General features: G+C 36.6%; 1 protein-coding gene across 5 annotated transcripts in view; it reads right to left on the bottom strand.

Annotated features, from left to right (window-relative positions):
* SEC22A (SEC22 homolog A, vesicle trafficking protein) overlaps nt 1-26,961 on the bottom strand; it is a 68,994-nt gene that overhangs the window by 7,265 nt on the left and 34,768 nt on the right. For 2 of the 5 annotated variants that reach the window (XM_072725149.1, XM_072725155.1), the window contains exons 6-8: nt 20,930-21,045; nt 6,668-6,733; nt 1,574-1,915 (exon numbers count right to left, since the gene is read on the bottom strand). In XM_072725149.1, coding sequence (XP_072581250.1) covers nt 1,685-1,915; nt 6,668-6,733; nt 20,930-21,045 — 413 coding nt within the window. In that variant the 3' untranslated portion in view covers nt 1,574-1,684. Of the gene's footprint in view, nt 1-917; nt 1,916-6,667; nt 6,734-20,929; nt 21,046-26,961 lie in introns of those variants that run through there. The other 3 variants (XM_025990188.2, XM_072725146.1, XM_072725161.1) reach the window with 2 other exon arrangements.

Below are 26,961 nucleotides of genomic sequence, written 5' to 3'. Positions count from 1 at the left end.
TGTGTATGTAATGCTCCATTTATATAATGGAATATTACTCAGCCATAAAAAAGAATGAAATCTTACCATTTGCAATTTGCAATGACATGAATAGAGCCAGAAATTATTATGCTAAGTGAACTAAGCCAGTCAAAGAAAGGTAAATACCTCATAGATCTCATTTATATGTGGAATTTAAGAAACAAAACAGATGAAATGGGAAGGGGGGAATGAGGCAAACCTGGAAACAGACTCTTAACCACAGAGAACAAACAGGGTTGCTGGAAAGGAGGCGGGCAGAGGGATGGGTGAAATAGGTGATGGGGACTAAGGAGGGCACTTGTGATGAACACTGGGTGTTGTATTTCAATAATGAATCACTAGATTCTACACCTGAAACCAGTATTACACCTATATTAACTATATAAAATTTTAAAAAAACTTGAGGAAGAAAAAAATAAAAATTTTAATGAAAAAAATGTAACATATCAAAATTTATGGGACACAGATAATGGTGTTCAAAGAGAGAAATATTTAACACTAAAAATATATATTACAAAAGAGAAAATTCTCAATTATCAAAGCTCCCATCGCAAAAGCCAAAATAAGAGAAGAGCCAAATAAACCAAAGCAAGCATGAAGAAGGAAATAATAAAGAGTAGAAATCAATAGAACTGAATATACAAAAAAAACCCAACAAAACAAAGAGCAGGTTCTTTGAAAAGTTCAAATTAATAAGTAAGTCTGACAAAGAAAAAGAGAAGATACAATATGAGGAATGAAACAGAGTATTAGGGACACCTGGGTGGCTCAGTGGTTGAGCATCTGCCTTCGGCCCAGGTCATGACCCTGGGATCCTAGGATCAAGTCCCACATCGGGCTCCCTGCAGGGAGCCTGCTTCTGCCTCTGCCTATGTCTCTCATGAATGAATAAAATCTTTTTTTTCTTTTTTTTTTTTAAAGAAACAGAATATTACTACAGTACTACAGATCATACAGACATCAAAAGGATAGTTAAGGGATACTCAACCAACTCTACACACATAAACTTGATAATGAAATAGACCACTTCATCATAAAATACAAACTATCATAAGTCATGTATTATGAGAAAGATAATCCGAGTAACTATGTAACTATTAGGAAAATGGAACTTAATATAGATTATATAGTCATGGTAATCAATACCATGTGGTACTGGCAGAGAGACTGACACATACATCAAAAAAAGAGAATACAAAACTCAGAAATAGGCTCACACAAATATGTCCAACTGATGTATGACAAAGATGCAAAAGTAATTCAGTGGAGAAAAAAAAAAACCTTTTTTAAAAAAATGGAGCAACTGACCATTCATCCATAAGCCAAAACAACAACAAAGTTCAAAAAACAGAGGGGTGGTAATTTGTGCGGAGGCCACTACACTCCCCAGCGACCTCCCAGTGACTCGCCACCTAAGCAGCACCTTAGCGAAGATCGTGGAGATCGAAGCCGAGATGGCTTGGACTCAAAAGAACAAGGCCACCGCACACCACCTAGGGCTGCTGAAGGCTCGTAAGAGAGCCCCGCTAAGCTTCGTAAAAATCTCATTACCCCAAAAGGTGGTGGTGGTGGTGGTGGTGGTGGTGGGCCAGGAGAAGGTTTTGATGTGGCCAAGACAGGTGATGCTAGAATTGGGTTTGTGGGTTTTCCATCAGTGGGGAAGTCAACACTGCTTAGTAACCTGGCAGGGGTATATTCTGGGGTGGTAGCCTATGAGTTCACTACTCTGACTACTGTGCCTGGTGTTATCAGATACAAAGGTGCCAAGATCCAGCTCCTGGATCTTCCAGGTATCATTGAGGGTGCCAAGGATGGGAAAGGTAGAGGCCGTCAAGTCATTGCAGTGGCCCGAACGTGTAACTTGGATCCTGATTGTTCTGGATGTCTTGCAACCCTTGGGACATAAAAAGATAATTGAAAATGAGCTGGAAGGCTTTGACATTCGCTTGAACAGCAAACCCCCCAACAATGCCTTTAAGAAGAAGGACAAAGGAGGCATTAATCTCACAGCCACTTGCCCTCAGAGCAAGATGGATGCTGAGACTGTGAAGAGCATTCTGGCTGAATCCAAAATTCACAATGCTGATGTGACTGCGTAGTGATGCCACAGCAGACGACCTCATCCATGTGGTGGAAGGAAACAGAGTTTATATCCCTTGTATCTATGTGCTGAATAAGATTGATCAGATCTCCATTGAGGAATTGTATATCATCTATAAGGGGCCCTACTGTGTACCCATTTCTGCCCATCACCACCAGAATTTTGATGACCTATTGAAAAAGATTTGGGACTATCTGAAACTAGTAAGGATTTACACCAAACCCAAAGGCCAACTGCCAGACTATACATCTCCAGTGGTGCTGCCTTATTCCAGGACTACAGCGGAGGATTTCTGCATGAAGATTCACAAAAATCTTATCAAAGAATTTAAATATGCTCTGGTCTGGGGTCTATCTGTGAAAGATAATCCTCAAAAAGTGGATAAAGTTGGAGGACAAGGATGTCATTCAGATTGTAAAGAAGTGAAACCTTCCCTTCTGCCCATCTGCTGGTCCAACCATAGCAGCTTATCCCATGACCAAGCACCCTATCCCAAACCCCTTCCGGCTTTGGCAGCCAGTGGATCAGTAATCAGGGGAGGGAGATGGAGGCCTTCAAACTAGAACTTTACTTGTCCTACCTTGGCATCACCTTATAAATTCAACTGCATAAAGGACCTGGTAGGCCAGCCAGCTATGTGCAAAACAAAAGTCCAAAAAACAAAAACAAAACCAAAAAACACAAACCCCTTAATCTAATCATCTAAGTCTCAAATTTCATATAATCTTATACAAAATTTAATTAAAAATGGGTCATGAACTTAAATGTAAAACATAAAACTAAAACTTTTAGAAGAAAACAAAGAAAATCTTCAGGGGGTAGTGGTAGGGAAAGAGTTCTTAGACTTGAATCAATGGAATTATAATAGCATATGGTGACAGATGGTTGCTACACTATGGTGAGCATAGCTAAAGGTATAAACTTGTGGAATCACTATGTTGTACATCTGAAACTATACTTCAATTAAAAAAAAAAGTTCTTAGACTAGATACCACAAACATTTTCCATAAAAGAAAAAACCTGATAAAATGAACTTTATCAAAATTAAAAACTTTCGCTCTGCAAAAGACCTGGTTAAAAAGGATGAAAAGACAAGCTACAGACTGGGATAAGATACTTGCAAATTATATTTCTGTCATAGGACTGATGTCTAGAACTCTCAAACTTGACAGCAAAAAACAAATGATCCAATTACAAAATAGGCAAAAAACATGAAAAGACATTTCATCCAAGAGGACACATAGATAACAAATAAGCACATGAAACAATATTCAACATCATTAGCCATTAGAGAAATGCAAATTAACCAATGTGAGGGATCACTACACACCTAACAGAATGGCTAAAATAAAAAAGTGATAACAAATGCTGGAAAGGATGTCGGAGAAACTAGATCACTCCTACAATGCTGATATGAGTGATGTAAAATGTAAAAATGTAAATGTAAAATGGAATTCTACTCTGGAGAACTGTGTCTATCTCAATAAAACTAACCACACAACTACTACAAGACCTAGCAATTACCCTCCTGAGCATTTATCTCAGAGAAATGAAGACATGTTCACACAGATACCTGTACATGAATGTTTATAGCAGCTTCATTTATAATAGCCCCAAACTGGAAACAACCCAGATGTCCTTCAATGGGTGAATGATTAAACAAAATATGGTACATCCATACCCTGGAATACCATTCACCAACAAAAAGCAACAAAAAATCGTTGATAAATGCAAGAACCTGGATAAATCTCCAGAGAATTATATATGAATAAAATAATGCCAATCACAAAAGGTTCATACTATATGGTTCCATTTACATAACATGACCTAAAATTAGGAAATTACAGAAATGGAGAACACATTAGTGGCTGCCAGAGATTAAGGGGCAGAAGGGAAGTGGATGTGGCTATAAAGAGGCAAACAAAGGCTACTTGTGGTAATAAAACTTTTCTCTGTCTTGCCAGCATTGACATCAACATCCTGGCTGAGATAATGTATTATAGTTGTGCAAGATGGTACTACTGGGGGAAACCCAGGTAAAGGTTATGTATCTCTCTTACAACAACTACAATTATCTCAAAATAAAAAGTTTAATAAGAAAAACAACTTCACACTCACATATTTGTCTGCAACTTATTTTATAAACAACTAACAGACACATTATATGCATGCACATACAAAACGAGAGTGTAATATAGAAAGAATTGCAAAATGTTAATAATTGGTGTCTCTAAGTATACTAGTGTTTCAACTTGTCAGAAAGTTTTCAAAATAAGCACTGCGGGGAAAAAAGAACAGTCTCTAGTTTCCAGATCCTTTGATTTCCTCTTCCAATGTTCCACAGCAAGATTACTCCTATCTGACTGAGCTGTGTGTGTCCATAAGTACCCAGAACCTGGAGAAAAAGGCAACAAAACCATGGAGTCGTAGCCTTTGAGGTCTGATCTAAAGGGAATGAAAAAAATACCCTGAAGATGGAACATGTTACAGGATAAAACATGGTATGTTTTACCGTGGAAAAAACTAGCATTATTATCACTCTGGCTCAAGCATATTTGGAAAGCAAACAGTTTCATGCCGGTCAGTGAGAAAATTGGCTTTTTGCTTTTCTTTTTTAAAGCATGAATCCAATTAACTTCTCTCAAGTAAAAGAACACGTGAGTGACAGTGCTCCTCTCAAAACTATTAGCTGTCCTGGGAAATATAATAGAGGTGTGCCTCATGCAGATGGGGCCCGAGTCACTGACTGACTATAAGAACTGGCTAGGCCTCAGTGAAAAATGGCAACAATAACAAGATTAGCGTGGTACTTTCTGTGAGGGTTTAATGGACACAAGGAATATAAAGAGCTTATCAGCACAACTAAGAGCTCATTTCATTTTGCTGTTATTAGTAGTATTTAAAATTATTTCATTAAGGCCTTTGATAAAAAATCATTTAAAAAAATGTAAATATATTAAAATAATTTTATTAAAGCAAAACAGCCAAAAGTACATTTTACAAGAATTACTCATGATATTATTTTAAAGTTAACATTTACCTCATTGTTTTAGAATATGAAATAATGCATGTTAAGTTATAAAACTGTAATTTCAAAGCATTATAAATATAGTAATTTTCAAAGCATTATACAAATATAGTAATTTTGCTTACAAACAGCGTAATATAGTGGGATGAATATGATATTTAAAATAAAAAAAAAACAAAGTCAAATCCTGACTCTACTGCTTACTAGCTATGTGATTTCTCAAACTGCCTCAGATTTCTCATTTTCAAAAATGAGATGATGTCTTCTGTGTGATAGGGCTATAGAGATTATAGTTTAAAATCTACACAAAACACTTCATAAAATTAAAGTACTTATGACATTAACAAATACAAGTGTTCACATTTCCTGCATGAAATGTCATTCATTATAATTAAATCTGTCAAACTGGATAGAAAATTTCTAAATACAAATGCTTAAGAAAAATTAGAGGATTAAAAAAAATAGGGCCACTTGAAACTAAAATTTCTCATCCATCTTTATATAAAGTCAAATGCATATATTCAAAGTATTTCACCAGAGACTTCTACTGAGTTTTTAGATAGCCTTAAGTTTGCAGTCCTGAATCTTTCTAACATTCTTTCTATGCAAGCCAGAGAAATGTGTCACTTATAAACGTTACATCAAAAGGTCTGCTTGCCTTACCACATTTCAGCAAAGACATTCCTCTTACTTCTCAGGAATGCCAGGACCTAGCTCCCTATCACCAGGTGCAAAACCTCCTGGCTCTGTAAGTCTCTCGTATCTATCCTGTCTTCAAGTCCTTGCAGGCTTCCTCCAAAGTGTCCTTCCCTCACCCCCCATCCCTACTGCCTTTACCAGAGTTTCTTCTTTCATTGCCTTCTGCCTTAAGTAAGGGAATCACCTTCAACTAATTTCCTTTCTTCCAATTTCTCTATTCTGGCAATCCATCCTAGTCCTCACTAATAAATACCCGAAAATTCTGCTTCTGCTCTTCTTTTACACTTCTTTCATACTTTCCCAAAAGTATAAAATCCTCATGCTGAAGTATAAGAAGAGCTCTTGGGCTCAATAATCAATCACCAAAAAATCTAGAAGTAGCCTTTACTGCCACAGGCAGTTGACATACTACCACTGAAACCTGGCACAGAAGAGTGTAAACATTAAGTTCACTGGGCTCTAAGTCCATTCAAAATGGAGATGTAGGGGCACCTAGGAGGCTCAGTCAGCCTTCAGCTCAGGTCATGATTCCAGGGTCCTGGGATCAAGCCCCACATAGGGCTCCCTGCTCAGCAGGAAGTCTGCTTCTCCCTCCCTCTCTGCTTCTCCCCCTGCTCATGCTCTCTGTGTCTCAAATGAACAAATAAAATCTTTTTTAAAAAATGGAGATGTAGATCATAAAGCTAACAGAGGCTCAAAAGAGAAGCAAAGAACTCAGACATTATTTTTATTTATTTAAATTCCACAAGCAATTATTAGAATTAATACCTGAAACAAACAATAGGAAAATGTTTTTTTAAAAAATGGGGAGAACCTACCTGGTAAAGGCAGGCTGCTGTTCCAAGGAAAAATGCAACAACGTAATTAAAATCTTCACCATCACTCTGCAAAAACAAAATTAAAAGTTACTTTTTTTCTGGTGGAAGCTCATTTCCAAAAAGAATCCATCAGGATAGGATACAATAATGTTTATGCACAAATGGTATGTAAGAATTCTCAAGAGTCCTAAAAGTCCAGGGAGTGTGAGGTACAGAAACACTACCGGCGTTCCTCTATGTTTTGGCCCATCAATTTCATTTTACGCATGTATGAAAGGTGAAATGAAATGAAATCACTTATGTCAAAGGGTTTTACAATGGTGCCAGGGGCCATGAAGGAGATGGGCCTTTATGCACATCCTCACTGATGAAACCATGAACTCTAAACTGGGCCAAACTACAAATATTCCAAGGACTCTGCCCAAACACCTGCAATTACCTGTGGTAAGAGTCTTTGCTAAGGGGCAGCCTCAGCAACCAATTATACTCAGGCAAGACTAGTTTTCTGCTGCCAACGCCAAACAAAATTCTTTGTAAGCAACACATACAAACTTTTTTTTGTCTTCTTTAAAACCTTAAATTTTGTGCCGTAAAGGGACACAATTTGGGTTGCTATCCAAACTGTGCTCTCCCAGTTGCAATTCAGAGACCCCATATAAATGTTTTTGTTTTATTTTAGCTCTGCCTCTTTTCTTAGTCAACCCAAGAAAAGATGAAAGCCAATGGGAAAGTTTCCACATAAGGTAAAACAAAAACAAAAGCAAAACAAACAAACAAACAAACAAAAACCTCTTTCTCCACTGGAAAAAAAAAAAAAAAAAAAAAAGCACAACACTCCAGTGGCCTATAAAGTCAGTCCTGCTCACTAGGATCACTACCTGACTCAAATAAGCATTGACAAAGCTTACTATCAGGGAAGCATATCATTGAATCGTCCAATAAAGTAATTTGACAGGATTTAAAAAAAAACTGAAAAGTTACTGTCCACTAGAGTGTGCTAAATCCCAATCAGAACAGTCACACACTGCGAGAAAAATAGCCACCCAGAGGAAAAACAGATACGTCATATACAGAATGTTTTTTTTTCCAATGAAAACTAATGGAAAACTAATAGAAAACCCAAGTTTTTCTATTCTCTCTTGATTCCTCTTACATATCTATATTTAATTTCTTTCAGTGTTTTTTTTTTAATATTTTATTTATTTATTCATGAGAGACACAGAGAGAGAGGCAGAGACACAGGCAGAGGGAGAAGCAGGCTCCATGCACCGGAAGCCCGACATGGGATTCGATCCCGGGTCTCCAGGATCATGCTCTGGGCCAAAGGCAGGCGCCAAACCGCTGCGCCACCCAGGGATCCCTCTTTCAGTGTTTTTAAAAACTAAAACATATAGCCCAAGCAGGAACATTACATTTGGCCCTTATTTTAGAAAAAATATATTTACACAATGAAAATGTTCACAGGACATGGGAGTGTCTCTCATGATAATATATAGAGAAAATTCCTTTTCCATTTGCTATTAGGCAAGAGAACTGATCGTAAAGCAGAGGGAGAATGGCTTAACCTAGCAAGATAATCTTAAAATAGGAAACATTAATCTGTCTGGAATGTGTAGGCTTGTTCTACCTCAGAGGCACAGAAGGTCAACATGAAACCTTCCTAACTTTAATAATTCTAAGACTTTAAGTCCTGCTTGTTTTTTCTTAATCCTTCACTTTTTAAGTGATCATTTTTTCTGATTATAAGAGCTTATGTTGATTATACAAAATTTGGAAAACAGACTGTCACAAAGAAGAAATTCATATTGTCTATAATACCATAACTCCGGGAGGATTCCTACTAACCATTTCATGTATTTCCTTCTGATATTTTCTGTATAAAAATATATGCACATTAAAAAATGGAATTATACTTTTATATACTAGTTTTTAATACTACACATTATATCATAACACTTTCTCAAGATACCGAATATTCCTCAAACGCATGATTTGTAGCGATTATTTAACGTTCCACTGTGGGGATATACCATTAATTACCCTACTGGGATATTATTTTTTCCCTTAATTTACAATATCACTTTGTAACTCTCTTAATTGCCTTTGGAACATTTAAGAGCAAGTTCCTGGAGTCAGTCAGACCTGGGTTCAAATCTTTCCTTACTATCTGTATGGTCTTGGACTATTTAACTTCAATTTCCACTTAAAAAAAAAAAAAAGTTGTAGAGATTAAATAACATTTGCAAACACAAAGAACTGTAACTGGCACACAGTAAGTACTCAAAAACATTTACCAACCTCTCTTTCCCTGAGGTCACTGTCTGCATCATTTATCAGATAATCAGATTATCTTCTAGTATTGTTTAAACCCTTACCTTCTCAAGTAGACCCTAACCTTTATTTTTTTAAATTGAGGTATAATTGACATAAAACATTATATTAGTTTCAAGTGTATGCCATAACAGTTCTATATTTGTATATATTGCAAAAAGATCACCACAATAAATCTAGTTGTCATGTGTCACCGTACAAAGTTACAATTTTTTTTCTTGTGATAACTTTAAAATTTACTCTTAGTTACTTTTTTTTTTTTTAAAGATTTTATTTATTTATTCATAGACACAGAGAGAGACAGAGACACAGGCAGAGGGAGAAGCAAGCTCCATGCAGGGAGCCCATTGCGGGACTTGATCCCAGGTCTCCAGGATCACACCCCAGGCTGCAGGTGGCGCCAAACCGCTGTGCCACTGGGGCTGCCCCTTAGTTACTTTCAATATACAACACAATATTATTGACTACAGTCACCATGCTGATGTTACATTCCCATATTTATAACTATAAGTTTGTACCTCTTGGCTCCCTTCACCCATTTTGCCCACTCCCCCAATCCCACTCTAACCTTTCTTCAAGGCAGAAAATCAAACTTACTGCCTGAATGAAACTGAACGTAGTAGGAATTCAACAAATGCATGTCGAGTTGAGCTTAAAAAAAATATTTGTACTTGCCAAAGACTGCCTATAAATGTATTCTTTGATTCAATAAATATTCATTAAACATTTATGGGCAAGGTATTTTATTACTAGACTTAGGATAGAAGTAAATCCATATGAACTCAAGGAGCTTACTTTCTAATTAAGGAGGCAGATACATTAAGCAACAATTCCCACCCAAAGTGTTAACTGATGGGATAGGTGTGTATACAGCGTACAAAAGGAGACTAGTAGAGATACATCTAATTCTGCCTGGGGTAAAAAAAAAAAAGGGTCAGTAATGGTTTGTTCAAGGAAGTAAAGCTTAATCTGAGTCTTGAAGAATGAATTAATAGAAAGGGAGACAAGCTGGGGAGAGAATTCCAGGCAAAGAGAGTAGCACATACAATCAAAGAGGCAAGAGCTTAGGATGACCTCAAGTCTTCTTGTTAAGGCAACATCTGAAAGATACCATTCACTAAATTGGGAATACAGAAGGAAAAGTAGGTTTGAGAGCAGAAAAACTGAGTTCATTCTGGACACGTTATTTTAGAGGGGCCAGTTTGACATCTTAATAATCATATTTCATAGATATTTAAATCAGCTTCAGGAAAGAGTTGATCTAGAGATCTTACTTTAGTCATCTATTTAAAGAGTTGTTAAATGCCTAGGACAATCAAATGTAAATCTGATTGGCTCCAGATTGGAGAGAGGAAAAGAAACTATAAAGGATATTTAGTCAGTTGTAGAAATTTGAATATGAATTTTTAGATTAGATAATACTGCATTGCTCTTAAAATCTTTGGTGTAATAAAGGTATGATGATTACGTAGGAGAATTCCTGGTCCTTTAAGGCATACATACTAAATAATTCTGAAATAAATTGTGATGATACCTACAATTTTACTTCCACATTATTCAGGGAAAAAAAAGAAAAAAGAAAGAAGGGTAGGTAGGTATACAGATGGGTGCTAATTGTATTGTCTTTAAAATCTTTCTGTAAGTTTGAATTCTTCCAAAATAAAATGCAGTGGAAGGAAAGGGGAATGCAAAAATTTAATGCTATGCAACCACTAAAATGAATGTAATAGATCTCCATATACTTATATAAAATGATCTACATATTGTTAGGTGGGAAAGATGCAAATAAGTATAGAGTATGTTGCCATTTATATAGAAATACTTTGAAAAGAACAACTGCATAAGTAAATATGTATAGCATATGCACATTATCTCCCTAGCAGGATAACCCAGTGGTTGACTTTAAGGAAGAGAAATGGGAAAAGAATGACTTACTGTGACAACAGGCTTTGGAATTACAGGCTTTGAAACTGTAGGCATGTGCATATGCAGGAGGATGTGTGGGTATGTGTACAGATTAACTTTTTTAAAAAAGGCCATCATGAAAATATCCAAAGAGAAGGTAAAGTGTAAAGTTAAGAATATAAAGCCAAGGGCAGAACATCGAAGAATGCCACTATTTAAAGGACAGGTGAAGGAAGAAAGTTTACCAAATAAACTTAGGAATAGGAGTATCAAAGGAAAAAAAAATACAACAGGAGAAAACTGTTTCATGAAAATGAAGGGATAAGAAATTGTTGGGCAGTGTGGGTGGCTCAGCAGTTTAGCGCTGCCTTCAGCCCAGGGTATGATCCTGGAGACCCGAGATCAAGTCCCACATCGGGCTCCCTGCGTGGAGCCTGCCTCTGCCTTTGTCTCTGCCCTGCTCTCTCTCCACGCCCCCCTCATAAATAAAAAAATCTTAAAAAAAAAAAAACCATCAAGAAGAATAATTTAACATAAACTATTAATAGTAATTGATTTGCTTCTAAGTTCTCTAAAATAAATTTTATTTCTGAAATTAAACAGTCACTTTTAATAGGAAAAACTGAATAGTATGTGAGATGAGGCAGAGAGGTCACATAAGATGAGACCTCAAGAGTGGCTGCAGCATTTGGCAATTGGATACCAGTGAGCTTAATGGTCAGGATTTGGAAGAATGAAGGGCAGAGAAGAGATCACAAGAGATGAAGAGAATAGGGGTGAAGGAGTGGGAACAACAAACAGTATATTCTTTCAAAAAATGAGAAGGGAACATACATCAAGAAGGTTTTTTGTTTTTTTTTTTAAAGATCGGCACACTACGGCATGTTTATGAGCTTGGAGAAAAGAGCCAGTAGATTGGAAGAGATGAAATGCAGGTGAGGGAACAGCTAGCGGTTGAGGGAAGGTGGGACAGAGGTTCGGAGTGGGAGGGCAAGAACAGAGGGATGAAGGCAGGGGGCAGAGCAGGGAAGGAGGGGGTAGACTAAGGAGTTCAAATAAAAATTTTAAATATGTTACTTTTACCCTTAGGGTAATACTAGGATACCAATATATTGCTTTGAAAACTAACAGAGGGAAAGAACATTTTCTTAAAGGTGAAGATGAAGGGATAAGCACAGGCTTTATATAAAAGCCACACAATGTTTTTGGATGATACCATAAAAATGACTGTAATCATTGGGAAATATTTACTTTTTAATCTTAAGTGGAAGAAAGGGCATAAACTTATAAACTTATATAATGGATATGAAAGTATATGTATGTATTTGTATGTATATGTGTGTGTGTATATACACACACACACGCACACAAATAAAGAGAAAATTTGGAGATGATTTTTATTTTCCTTATACTTTTTCCCTCAACTCTTTAACAATGAGCATAGTATCAGGAAAAATACTTTTATTTCTTTTGAAAGCAAGCAAGCACTGCATCTTAGCATAGATATTATGCCACTAAATAAATCAAAAACTTCTGTTGAGCTTTAATAGGTAGAAATAAATCTATGGGAAATAACTCAAGGAATAAAAGCAAGTTGATTACTTCTGCTTTGTAGTAGCCATTACAATTTCAAAATCAGAGTCTTAGACTGTTACTACTGAAGTGGTCCTTGAGCCTAGGTAGTCTAAAACCTGTCTCTTGAAGAATAGGAAAATGAAATCCAAGAACATAAAACAACCCATCCAAGGTCGCTAAGTCAGTTACTGGCAGATGGGACCCAGGTATCCTGAATCTAGACTACCATTTCTACTGCTGTATCAGATTCCTCAATTTTTTCCTAATGCACCACATGCAAATTACTTCTAGACTGGCACCAGTTTAATTAATAATCATTGTCTCAAGGTTGACCATTTAAGGAATACAGGCAATATAAACCTAATGTGATAAAAGCTTCTATATTCATGAGATGTCAGTTCATAATAAACTTATTAACATCTCTAAACTCAGAAGAAAATTAGGAAATGAGTGAAAATAATCTAATTTACATATTACTGTGAACCCTAAGTCAAATTTACCAGCTTAAAATAAAACTGCACTCATCCTACAGCTCCCCTAGTTTGAACTTAAATTCCAAAGAAAACATTTCAGTGCTACATCTTTTAATGAATTCCTTGTTATTACTCTAAGAGGCAGTTGTTAATTTAGAAGAAACAAACTTGTACTGCATCTTCAAACAGTGTTAACAATATACAGGAATGTTGATTCATGTGGGTTCTCAAGTTTAAATGTGCCTCAGGCACCAACTTACATACTAGAAGATAAATGTGGCAATCATTTTTAGCATTCAGAAAGGAGTTAAAATTCATGGCCTTAAAAAGGTAAACTTTAATATCAATGCACTGCTCACACTCAGGAAATATATGTATTTTCAGCTAGATCTAAAAATATGATCCACAAATCAATCCTTGGCTCTTCAATCAAGTATTAAAGAAATGCTGAGGGCACTTCCTCTGCACACTGCCTTTCTGCCTCCTCTATGACCACCATGATCCGAGTAACTCCACCACAGTTAACTTTAAAACAGGTAAGTTTAAGTCCCATGCCCGGGAATTTGCACTGGAATTCACACAGCACACCATCTCAAAAAGATCTATTTTTCCTGACCAAAAATTATCTACAGTGACTCTAGAGGTTATTTCTAACACAAAATACAATGATGAACCACAGAGAAGGCTGAAAGTATGTCTTAAATTCAATGGCTTTAGTGAGAATAAAAAGGATCTTTTTCCAGTACAAGTCATCAACAATAATGAAATAGATGCCAATGAGGGAAAAGTAAAAGCAAGAGACCTCAGGTCCCCAGTTCTGTATATATTTTTAGGTTAACCTGGGCTGAAAGGATGTACTTGTTGAAACTAATCTAGTTTGTATCCCTAATCCTATCCTGCTTAAAACTCTAAATTGATCACAGTGTCCTCTGCAGTTTGACATTCCATTCTCTCCTTCTGTTTACCTACTGTCCTTTCCATCCTTTAGACACAGAATCCTGGGCAGCCCGGGTGGTTTAGTGCCACCTTCAGCCCAAGGCGTGATCCTAGAGTCCTGGGATCAAGTCCCATATTGGGCTCCCTGCATGGAGCCTGGTTCTCCCTCTGCCTGTGTCTCTGCCTCTCTCTCTCTCTCCTCCCTATGTCTCTCATGAATAAATAAAATGTTTAAAAAAAAAAAAAAAAGGAAGACACAGAATCCTTAGAAGGTAGGTATTTCCAACACCACACAGTGCTCCTAATTCATTATTCTTAGAAAAAGACATGGAAAAATATTTCCAAGCATGACTTATCAGAACATTTTCCTCTATATTGATATAAAAATCCACAATAACTGGAATAGGAAACTCTACTTTTGGTCCAATGAATTTCCAAAAGCAGTGATTCTCATTTAGGTGATTCTCATTTAGAGGATCAGAATTTGCTGGAAAATCTTTTCAAACTATCTACGAGTGACAAACTAACTGTGGACTATATTCCTCCCAACTTTGTACTGATTCCTTGTTCCTGTCTTTAAGTGTCCCCATTTTAGAAACCTCAATTACTGATGAATGTATGTGGAATAGGTCAGGTGGCTATGATAGAACAAAGATTTAAAACAATCTTAAAGGAACCAAGTAACTAAGTGTCCATAGTTTCCAGACAACTAAAAATCCCATTTCAACCAGTCTACAGGTCCTTGGATCAGGTGATAAGGAAACACTGTTGGAATAAATCTAGGACAACAGTGAAAAAGAAAGAATTCCATGTCAACCATTAGAAAGACACATCTCAAAGATACAAGCATCTACTGAGTCCCCAAATTATAATGATCTACTAATTAAAAAAAAAAGCCCTCTAATTTCTTCCCTACTTGTAAGGTACTCCATGTTTCCTTCATACTCCAGCACCACAGTTTTAAGGAACTGTTTAAAACAATCAAAAAACCTTGAAGCTTCTAGGGGAAACTGGTCTCTAAGAGGCAGTAAGTAAGAAGCTACAAAAACCAGGGAAAGTGCTCGGGCTCCCTTTAACCCCAACAAAAATATTTACCTTTACTCAACTAAAATGTTATTGAAAATCTACCTATTAGGTTGGGTTAACAGAAGTTGTCTTTTTTTTTTTTCATGCTTAAATAACAGGTGTTACTAAATACTCATTTTATTACTTAAAATCTGAATAATATAGTCATATGGTTCAAAGAGTAAAAATAACATATAAGGCATATACTGTGAAGAGTCTCATTCCTACCCTGCTGCCCATCTGTCCAGTTCCTACTGCATTTTTTAGTTTCTTATTGTTCAAGAGTTTCTTAATACAAATAAATGTAAATTAAAAGATATTATTTTCTCCAATCATCTTTGGTGGGGGTACTTGGGGATGAGCTGAGAGGGACTAGTGGGTACAGGGTTAGAGGGTCTCCACTGGGTTTCTCAAAATGGTCACTATTCTCAAAGGGCACAAAAGTCTACACCTGACATCAAAACATGAATCACATTCCCAGGTTCCACCCAGGCTGGGACACTGACATCCCCTCCTGGCCCGCGTGAAGGGGAAAGCTCAGCTGTTCCATGAGAAGAGAAAGCCAATCCACCATTTCCTAGGAGCTGGCTGGGTACAAGGAGCTATACTAAGGAGCTAACTGCTAGTGCTATACCTAGGAGCTAACTGCTAAGTGGAGCCACACCTAATGAAAACCAAAGGCTGGAGAAGGCTCCTCCCTTCCCGGTCTTTGTTTTAATGTTGATGGGTGGTATGAATGTGTGTGTTTCAATTAATAGATTTTTATCCTTAGAACAGGTTTATGGAAAATTAAGCAGAGAGTGTACTGCAGAATTCCTACATACCTGGCTCTTTCCCTGTTCACAGTTTCCTCATTAACATTTTACATTAATGTGGTCCATTCATTACAACGGATGAGCCAACAGTGACACATCATTAACTGAAGCCCACAGTTTACATTAGGGTTCGCTCTTTGTATTGTACATTCTCTGGGTTTTGACAAACGTAGAATAACATAACCACCATTACAGTAACATACTGAATAGTTTCACTGCCCTAAATTCCATGGAGCATGGGATTTCATCCCTTTCTACCTCCCTCCATAGTACTGGCAACTACTCATCCTTTTACTTACTGTCTCTATTATATAGTTTTGCCTTCCCCAGAATGTCATATAATTAGAATCATGTAAGTATGCAGTTTTCTCAGGCTTCTCTCATTAAATAATGTGCACTTAAGGTTTTGCCATGTCTTTTTTTGGCTTGAGAGATTTCCTTTTATTACTGAAAATACTCCATTGTACAGCTTGCCAGTTTGTTTATTCTTTTACCCTTTGAAGGACATCCTAGTTGCTTCTAGTTTTTTGAAATTACGAGTAAAGCAGATATAAACATTCATGTGCAGGTTTTTGTGTGGACATAAATTTCCTACTCGTTTAAGCAAATATACCTAGAAGCCTGACTGCTGGATCATACAGACAGCCAAATTGTCTTCTAAAGCACCTGAGCCATTCTGCACTCCCACCAGCATTGAATGAAGAGTTCGTATTTACATATCCTCACTAAACATTTGGTTTTGTCAGTGTTTTGGATTTTGCCATTCTAATAGGAGTTTAGTGTTATGTTATTGTTTTAATTTGTAATTCCTTAGTGACATATGATGTTGGATATCTTTTCTTTTTTTTTAAGACTTTATTTATTCATGAGAGACAGAGACAGAGACAGACAGGCTCCAGGCAGACAGCCTGATGTGGGACTCGATCCCGGGACTCCAGAATCATGCCCTGGGCCAAAGACAGGTGCTAAACCGCTGAGCCACCCAGGCATCCCCTGGATATCTTTTCATGTGCTCATCTGCCACCTGTATATCTACCGTGGTGTGGTGTCTGTTCCATTCTTTCGCCTAATTTTTAATTGCATTATTTGTGCTCCTGAGTTTTAGTTCTGTGTATGCTTTGGACATGAGCCCTTTGTCAGACCCGTTCTGCAAATATTTTCTCTTAATCTCTTTCATTCTCTTAATGCTTTTCATTCTCTTAATGCCCTTCACAGAACAAAAGTTTTTAAACTTTCACGGATCAGGGAAGCCCTAGTGGCTCAGCAGTTTAGCGTCGCCTTCAGCCCAGGGTGTGATCCTGGAGTCCCGGAATCGAGTCCCACATCGGGCTCCCTTCATGGAGCCTGCTTCTCCCTCAGCCTGTGTCTCTGCCTCTCTCTCTTTCTCTTTGTGTCTCTCATGAATAAATAAAATCTTTTAAAAAAATGAAAAAAAAAAAAACAAAACAAAACCTTTCACGGATATTTTTGATGTATCTAAAAAGTCATCATGAAACCCAAGATCATCTTAGTTTTCTCCTGTTAGGTTTTTTAAGTTTTATATCTTACATTCAAGTCTGTGATCCATTTTGAGCTAAGTTTTTTTTATTAAATGTATAAAATCTGTGTCTAGATTTATTATTATTATTTGCATGTGGATGTCTAGCTATTTTAGCACCATTTGTTGAAAAGATTATTCTTCCTCCACTGAATTGCTTTTGTTCCTTTGTCAAAGATTGACTATACTTGTGGGTGTATTTCTGGGCAACTCCAGTCTGTTCTATTGATCTGTCTATTGTTTTGCCAGTCACACTGTCTTAATTATTACAGGCTGACAAGTCTTGAAGTTGGGTAGTAGCAGTCCTTCGATTTCCTTCTCCTCAATATTGTGTTGGCTATTCTGAGTCTTTTGTCTTTCCGTACAGGATCACTTAGTCTATATCTACTAAATAACTTTCTGGGATTTTGGCTGGGGTTGTGTTGAATCTACAGATCAAATTGGGAAGAAGTGACATCTTAACAATACTGAATGTCTATCCATTTATTTAAATCTTTCTCTTATCAGAGTTTTATAGTTTTTCTCATACAGATCTTATATGTATTGTGTTAGATTTATTAAGTGCCTCATTTTTGGAGATGCTAATATAAATAGTATTGCTTTTTAAATTTCAAATTTCAATTGTTCCTTGCTGATATTAAGTAACTTTTATATATTTACTCTGGATCCTGTGACCATGCTATAATCATTATGAGTTCTAGGAATCTGTCAATTTTGAGGATTTTCTACATAATCAGAATATCTATGAATAAAGACAGTAGTGTTCCTTTTCCCCCCAATCTGTATGCCTTCTGTTTTCTTGTCTTAACTGCATTAACTAGGTTTCCCAGTACAATGTTGACTAGGAATGATTAGAGGGAAATCTTCGTCTTGTTCCTGTTCTTAGGGAGAAAGCATCTAGTTTCTCATCAAGTTTGGTATTAGCTATAGGGTTTCTGTCGATGTTCTTTATCAAACTGAGGGAGCTCCCCTTTATTCCTAGTTTGTGATGGGTTCGTGAATACGTATTGGACTTTGCCAAATGCTTTTTCTCCATCCACAGATATGTTCATATGATTTTTCTTCTTTAGCCTGTTGATGTAATGGATTACATTAACTACTTGACCAGTGTTGCACCAGCCTTGCATATGTGGAATAAAATCCCCCTTGTCTGTGGTATATAATTCTTTTTATACATCATTGGATTCAATTTGCTAATATCTTGTTGAGTTTTCCATCTGTGTTCATGAGTTACATTGGTCTGTGATGTCTTTTTAAAGTAGCAATAGGCTGAGAAATCTCAGAGCCATCAGTTAGTTACATGTAAGTAGTAATCAGTTTAATTCGATTATTATTCTTCTGAAACCTAAACAACAACTTCGATGAGGCAGAAGCAAAGACATTACTGCTCAGAGGGAAAACATGAAACACTCAGGAATTGAGGCAGGCATCAGCCAGTTGTAGCAGCTCAAAAGCATGAAAAGATATAGTTTATACTACTTTCCTTATTTTTTTTAAGATTATTTATTTATTCATGAGAGATGAGAGAGAGGCAGAGACACAGGCAGAGGGAGAAGCAGGCTCCATGCAGGGAGCCTGATGTGGGACTTGATCCTGGGTCTCCAGGATCAGGCCCCAGGCCAAAGGCAAATGCTCAACCACTGAGCCACCCAGGCATCCCTATTTTCCTTATTTTGAAGTTGTGAATCAGAGGAGGGGGAAGCAAAGATCAATCCAGGAAGATGAGGGATAAGATATCTGAGTGCCTGAAAGAAATCATTTTCTTTAATAGGTTTTGTTGAGATACAACAGCCTTGCCTGACTTTTAACTTAAAAGTAATGGGGGTCTAAGCTCCCAGTTCCACATGTGGTCAGTCTTCTGAGTCAGGGATGGTAAGTCTCTGCAACACAAAAACTTCTCTCTACTCAGATATGCTCCCTCCCCTTATTTATTAATTTGGTAATTTCAAACAACCTGAGAATTTTTTTAACCACAAAAAACCATCTTCACAATTTTTGCCAACTCCAAATACTAATTATGCCATTACTTACTTAATAAATTACATAAAGTTGGCTTTTTATCAAAATTAATTTTAAAAGGAAAATTTTATATCTCTATCATTAATCTTACCAAATACAGATACTACACATTAACATACACTAAATATACAACTCTTAAATTAAAAATGTTTCTTCCTCTACCACTTAAAGTCATCCACTGTACAACTAGTGGTAAATATGCCCCATACTTGGAAAATACTCATCAAATCCAGCCTTCTTCATTTTATAAGTAATGATATTGAGGACTAGAGAGTAAAGTGAGCTATTCAAGGTCACAGAGCTAATCAGGAGCTGAGATGGAGCCAACCCTCTCTCTCTTTCCTCCACAAAAACCATCTCTTCACACACCTATACTACTGATCTTTCCACTACATCAAGTTAAAAAAAAAAAAAAAAAAGGAAGAGGCTATCCTATTTATTAACTTTTCCAATCAGCTTTCTCCAAATTGCTTTTTCTTTTTGGCAGGTTGTCTAACTGGCTCAAAACTGAACTCCTGCTGAAATAAAGCTGACCTGGCTAGGGAATAGGGACAGGAACACCAAAGGACAGTAGCCAGCTGTCCTAGGTCTCAAAGGGAAGAGGGGCTTTAACTGGGGGGTTTAAGAAGTTTGAAAAACGAAACTGAGAAGTCCTGAGAAGCTCTGCCTACCTACTCAAAGGGACAGCTTAACTGCCTGGAACCTGTGATTTCCTCTGCTATTGGCTTCAAACAGCTGAGGACATTCAGAGGGTACTCAGAATGGTACTAAGTGTTCCCCAAACTAACAAGCAATTTTAAAAAAGAATACAAGGTATTCTAAGTGGGTTTTTATGAATGGTATTCTGAGCTTAATGCTGACCAAAAACAGAGAACTAATTTACATGTGGAAGTATCAGGAAAAAAAAAAAAAAAAAAAAAACTTCAGAGAAAGTGAGTACAAACAAAGGTAAAGAAAACTATCCAGTCTGAAATGTGCTTAACTTTAAGAAAGAAAGAGAAAAAGTTAGTATATTCTGACAGCCACGGTCTCTGGAAAAAATTCTACTGGAAAACAAAGTAGTTGGCAATATCTGAAAACAATAATGGTTTCAGGTAGTCACCAACAAAAAGGAAAAAGAACAGATAACAAAGTGGAAATACACAGAACTGGGACAAAAACCTGCCTTTAAATGCCTTCTTTCTTCCATTCCTTTCTGTCCACTAGGATCCTTTTAGATCCAGCTCACCCCTCCTCCACAAAGCCTCTTTCTCCTATCCTTACACTGACTATTCCTCTTTCAAACTCTACGTACTTGGCAATTATTCATGTGCTGCTTTGCCCCCTCCCAATTCAATCTGGGCTCTGTGTTGTGCTCATGTCAGAAATATCTTGGTGTCCCCAGAGTACCTATAAACAGAGCCTCCTGCAGAGCAAACAGTAAATAAATACGTGCTAATTGAGTCAAAGAAGCCAACTAGAAATCACTGTTCTTAGAGGAAGAGGAGACTAAGGTAGTTTGAGCACACACCGTAAATTGTACTATACCCAAATCAATTCAAATCAATTGAGTAACAAGTAGAATCAACAGGCATAGTCACTTGAAATTGCAAAAACAGCACAGTACCTGCAAAACACTTTCTATGGCATGAAAACCTCGAATTAAATTCAGAGCTCCACATAAAAGACTGAGGATAAAAGCCACAATCCCTGACAGAGTTGCTGGTTCCAGTCGCAGGTGAGCTGGAAAATAAAAGAAATGGTTAGAAATGAGTATCACTATCTTACATCAATACCTAAAATTATGTAAAATGAAATTCACTGCTTAATTTAAATGGGTCAAACACGGATTAATCTTCATAAAGCTATTTATTAATATATTAGGAACAATTTTTTTTAAATGCAAAACGATGACATGTCAGCTTCACTGCCCTGAACTCAAGCTCAATTAACTTCTTTTTCTCTACATTTTTAACAAAGACATCTCACTTGCACTTGGGGTATAGAGTGCTAAGGAGTGCTCACATCTGGCAGTAAGTCATGTAGAAAAAAAACCTTACTGCTTAAATAGGTCTACCATTTGCAAGGAGTTGCAAATATAAGCAAAGGTGACTTTGCCTGAAAAATCATTGCATAATTCCTACTTTTTCTGAAAAATGCTTAGATAACACTTTTAAGGACTAACATAGCTTGCTTTTTTTTTTTTTTTTTAAGCAAAACTCCCTTATTTGGGTTCCAGGGCTATAAATACCATGGGATATATGTGAAAGCTTCTATATAATCACCAATCTGAACTTTACAATAGAATAGTCGTATGGCTATGAAGTTCCTGATCTCTGAAGACCACCTGAAGAACACTACAAATGATAAACACTAGCTGAAGAAGGGACCACTTCATCTTCACGAATGGATTCTGTTATCTGTGGGCTTCAGTAGGGTAAGATATTTAGTTATGCAATAGTTTCACTTTATCATCATCTTGGGCTTAACAGAATTAACAACTGAGTCTAAATGAAAATACAAAATGAAATAATCTAGACCTCAAAAAGAGACAGAGGGAAAGAGGGGGCAACAGAACCACAGTTAGATCATTTTATTTAAATCGCTGAAGTGTAAAAGCCCTAACAATGAAGTTAATGAGGTAGAACATTAATATAAGGAAAGGCTTAAATCTCTGCAACTTATATTCAGCCATTACAGCAGAAAAGCTTCCCTAAATAGTTACAGAAACACAAAACCCTACATATCATAAAAAAGTATTTGTTCTTCAAGTTCAGAAGAAAATGCTAAGATGGGATAATATTTTCTTAAATTTCTTCTGTGCCCAAGCTGATTACTTGGTCTCTCAATTTCCTTGAGGTTTTAATATGAAAACAAAAATTTAAATATCTTTGTAAAGTATTAATACCAAATTTTTAATCAGTAGAAAAAAACCTTCACAATCTATCCAACTAGTCTAGTAATTAGTCGTGTTTTGTATCCCCTGTCCATCCCTCCCCACACCCTCTCAGTAGTAGGGAAAAACTGGCCTCTAATAAAAAAGGAATCCTTAATATGGGCCTCAAGGATAAAACTACCTGACAACTGAACAGATTACATAAATCATACTTCTAAAGTATACAAGTTTACCTTATGAAAAAGCCCAAATAATATTCTGTATTATAACTAAAGAAAAAAATCTTAAAATCTTAGCTGTTTATGGACAAGTATGGCCATTCTGAATGGAAAAATATTACCATTTTAAGGTGTTGACCAATGCCTATTTAAGAAATAAATGACTATATTAAATATTAAGTTTCTAATATTTATCTCTTGGCCTTGGAACACTCTCTTTATAATTAATTATAGTATACCACTTACTATTTACTATTAAAATTATTTCAAAATGACCCAAAATATTTTTAAAAGCATGAAAGCAAATGACAAGCCTCTTTTAACAAAGACAAGGCATGTATTATGCTGAAGAACAGGATGGAGCTGTGCCAAATCGCTGTGGGAAAGAAATTCTCAAGTAAAGATTCACCCACTCCCACCCTATCTTCTTCCCTAGGACCTGTGGGAATGGTTACCAAGAGAAAACTCCATCTGCATACAACATGAGGGTGACACTCCCTAAGGACAATTTCTTATGTTAGCAACTGAACAAGATATTTAAATCACATTTTAACGTATTATGCGATATCTCTTTTCTATTTTAGTAAAACATATTTTAGATTCATTGTTATCCACAAATCCTCACTTCACACTTCAATTTGGCACGATGGTAGGTACTAGTAGGTATAGAGTGGATTTGGAAAAATAATAAATGAGAGGCAATTTTTTTTTTTAGGAAGAAAAAAAGTTACTGAATTCCAAGTAGTGTCATCTGGTCAGTTGTTGTTTTGTTTTTGCTATAACTGTCTTTTGCTACCATGCCTTTTCTTTAATTACTCTCCTTGAGCCCAATAATGGGTCATGACAAAATTAAACTTTTTATTAGCCAATGATTAATGAAGTTTACAAAAGCTCCTAAGAAGTAAGAGTAAACCTCTTGGAACCAAAGGGTTATTGCTTATAGGGAATTAATATACTCACTTAGCAAATACTTTTTAGCATGATTCTGTGTAAAATATTGTGCTTCAGAAAATACAAAGAATTATTTGCACAATCTGCTCTCAAGATACTTCTAGTCTTTTGAAGGGAAACAGACAGATAAGCATTCTAAACTAAAATAGTTAAGGAATTCTGAAGAAGAAAGAAGAAAGGTAATTAGGGGGAAGGTGGTGATACAGGAATGGTAAGAAAACCAGGGAAGATATTTAAAGATGGGTTAAAATTTAGATAGGTAAATGGAAAAACTGCATTTCATACATTTCATGCAGAGAAAAGAATGTGAGCCTGGAGGTAGAAATGAGATGCAAATATTAAGAGCATAAACAACAACAACTACTACTACCTCCGCTAATCCTACTAACAGTGGCTGTTCTCAATGTACCAGGCACAAGGGCTTATATACATGATCTCGTTTCACCCTTCCGAGAACCCAGTGCAGGAGGCACTATAATTATCCCTATCTTTTCAAATGAAACTAAGGTATACAGAAACTAAGTAATTTGTCCAAAGTAAATGAACTAGGATTTAAACCCAGGTAGCCTGACACTAGAACTCATATTCTTAACCACTTTCCCACTGGACATTAATATTGGTTTTGTTTGGCTTAAAAGGATGTTTATGAAGAGTAGGAAGAAATAAGGTCAGGAATGGGAGTTGAAGCAAATTAACAAACAGTTGGAAATACTAGGCTAAAAATTATGAACAAGTTAGTGGAGAAACACTGAAAAGCAAGAGACCAATATGATTAAAGCTATGCTTAAGGAATATTAAGGTTCTAAAGAGATTAAAAGCAGGAAGACAATATTTTCTCAGTGCTTTCTTCATAGGTACACTTTGTCCCATTTATCCCTCAAAATGTGGTACTTCATAAGGCAGGAATGACTAACTTCTCAGTGTCTGAATTTTTTCATCTGTAAATGGAGGTTAAATAATCTGCTATAAATCAGACAGCTAGTAAGTGCCATCTTCACAATTAGCACTTGGGTCTAACAAGAGTGCAAAGCCCATGCTCTTTCTACAAATCTACCTTAGAGAGAATTCATTAGGGAGTCATTGCAAAAGACTGGCTGATATGAGGGCCTGAATTAGGATAGTGACAGCAGGAATGAAGAGGTGAGTGATATTAAAGGGGTTAAAACTAGCAGACCTGGCAATTAACTAGGAAACAAAAATGAAAAAAAATTAAAGAAAATGTCAAGGTTTTAAGTGTGGATGACTGGAAAGATAAGGGTGCTGCCAGCAAAGTCACTGGAAGAAACTCAGGTTTGATTTAAAAAAAAAAAAAAATGGAGACATTTTAAAGATATCAAACTTGCAGTGATAATGAGGCATGTTTAATAAGCAATGAAAGAATGGAAGAGTGAGAGCTGGAGAAACAGAAAGGTTTGCATCTGAAAGGAAGGGTTGGGATGGGTAACTAGGGAAAGAACTTTTGCAAATCGTTGGCAAACACTACCTTTAAAGGGAGGACAAGGATTCAGGAAGACAGAATAAGAAGAGGAAAGAGCCTCAGAAGCCTAGGAAGGGGAGACCATCCATAAAAAAGATATGGGTAACAATGCCTGTGCACAGGCCAAAGACAGTCTGAACTCGGAAAAAAAAAGATTATTAGATATATTGCTAAGGGATGGTTGCTGACTTGTTATAAAACAGTTTCAGAAGAGTGGCTGAAGGCAAAATTCAACCTGCAAGAGGCTAAAAACTGTTGACGGTAAGAGAGAGAAGCAGTGCAATAACACTACCACAGTTAAAGAAAACCAGGATGACAGCCTGACAGACTAGGACCGAGAGAAATAATTATTTTTCCCCTATCATGTGGTGGAGGAGGGAGACTTGAATACATTTATAGGTGGAATGAAAAAATTCAATGAAGAGGAAATAGAAGAGTTAAGAGAAAGGCAAATGGCGAAAGAGAATACCAGAACAGTCATTACGAAGATGTAAAATGAGGGTACCATTCTAACCTCCAAAGCATATCGTAATACCACAGTACCAATGCTTTGAGCAGAAACAAAATTCTGGAGGTACAGACATTCAATGATGCCCCAAATATCTGGAGAAACAGATTTTGGAACATATAAGAGAAATTTCTGGTCAGTTCCATCTAAATGAACATAATTTGTTACTAAATTATGACTGAATGAGATTAATTGTATGATACTAAAAACCTACTTTTTTTTTTTTTTTAAAAAACACTTTCTTAGATCATCACCTGTCAAAAGCTTGTATGTCCTTTAAGGCCATGGGGCCTAAAAATGGTACTTTTTATTTATCTCTTTTGGAACATGTATCACATTCTGTCTTGTATTTTACTTACTGAGGTGTGTGTGTATTTGAGAGAGACAGAGATTAGGAAATTTATTTGCCTTGTGGGGCAACTGCCAAATAGACTACCATTCTCAGTCAACTGAGAAACTGTCTATAAAATTACACAGGTGGAAAAAAGACTGTATAACCTAGTGTTTATCCTAAAAAAAAGGTGTCAAAGAAAACAGAAAAATGTATTTTATTTAGAGTTTTGTGAAACTTTTTTAAATAATAAAAGCAAATATAAAATTAAAAAGATCAGCAACACTAAATGTTGATGAGAACATAGAAGAAACTCTCACACATTGCTTGTGGAAATGTAAAATGGTACAACTCCTTTAGAAAACTGGTAGTTTCTAAAAGACTCAAACATGTACCTTACTTTTGATTTGGCAAATTCAACTGCTAATATTTACTCAAGAGAAATGAAAACATGTCAACAAAAGACAAATGCTTGTAGTAACCTTATAACCCCAAACCGGAAACAAGCTAATATCAGCAGGAGAATGGACAGACTGTGGCATGTTTATACAATGACTACTACTCAGCAATAAAAAGGATCAAACTACAGAGACCTGTGACATGACACTACTAAAAGAAGCCAAACACAAGAGTCACACTATATAATCTTGTTTATATAAAGTTCTAGAACAAACAAAATTTAACATAACTAGAGAGCAAAAATTCAGAACCAGCGGTTGTCTAGAGGCAGTACAGAGATTGGGAAGAGATACAAAAGAACTTCCTGGGGAGATGGATATATTGTAATATTGTGATACAGGTATGTATTAGTTTTTTTCTTATAATTCTGTGTTTTGATACTTTGATATCTTGGGGCCTTGCTCTGACCCTACAGGGTGGCCCTTCCCAGGGCTATCAAATTCCTAAGAGATACCAAACCACTCACTTGCAAGAGTGTTTTTCAGAAGCAAATCCCCTAACCCAAATCCCATACTTTACCTACTCTATGGGGCTCCCAAACTCAGGGCCACTATCCCCCAGCCTGAATCACCCCAGGGTCAGGTATCACACAACTAAGAACAGCCCTATATCCAGAGACTGCTATAAGTACCCAACCCAGCCAAACGTGTTTACCCTGCCTCTCCAGTTCCTTCCTGGCAAAAGCATAAGAAAGACCTATGATATGACACTGTACTAAAAGAAGCCAAACACACTTCTTTACCTCCTGACCAATACCAGTACTTCCCCACATGGCCCTGGATGGTGTAGTGTGCACCCTTCTCTTGGGATCTGAGTATA

Source organism: Vulpes vulpes, chromosome 1 (genome assembly GCF_048418805.1).
Source record: "Vulpes vulpes isolate BD-2025 chromosome 1, VulVul3, whole genome shotgun sequence".
Lineage (NCBI taxonomy): Eukaryota > Metazoa > Chordata > Mammalia > Carnivora > Canidae > Vulpes > Vulpes vulpes.
Note: the sequence above shows the minus strand (reverse complement) of the source record. Positions and strands in the feature narration are given on the sequence as shown.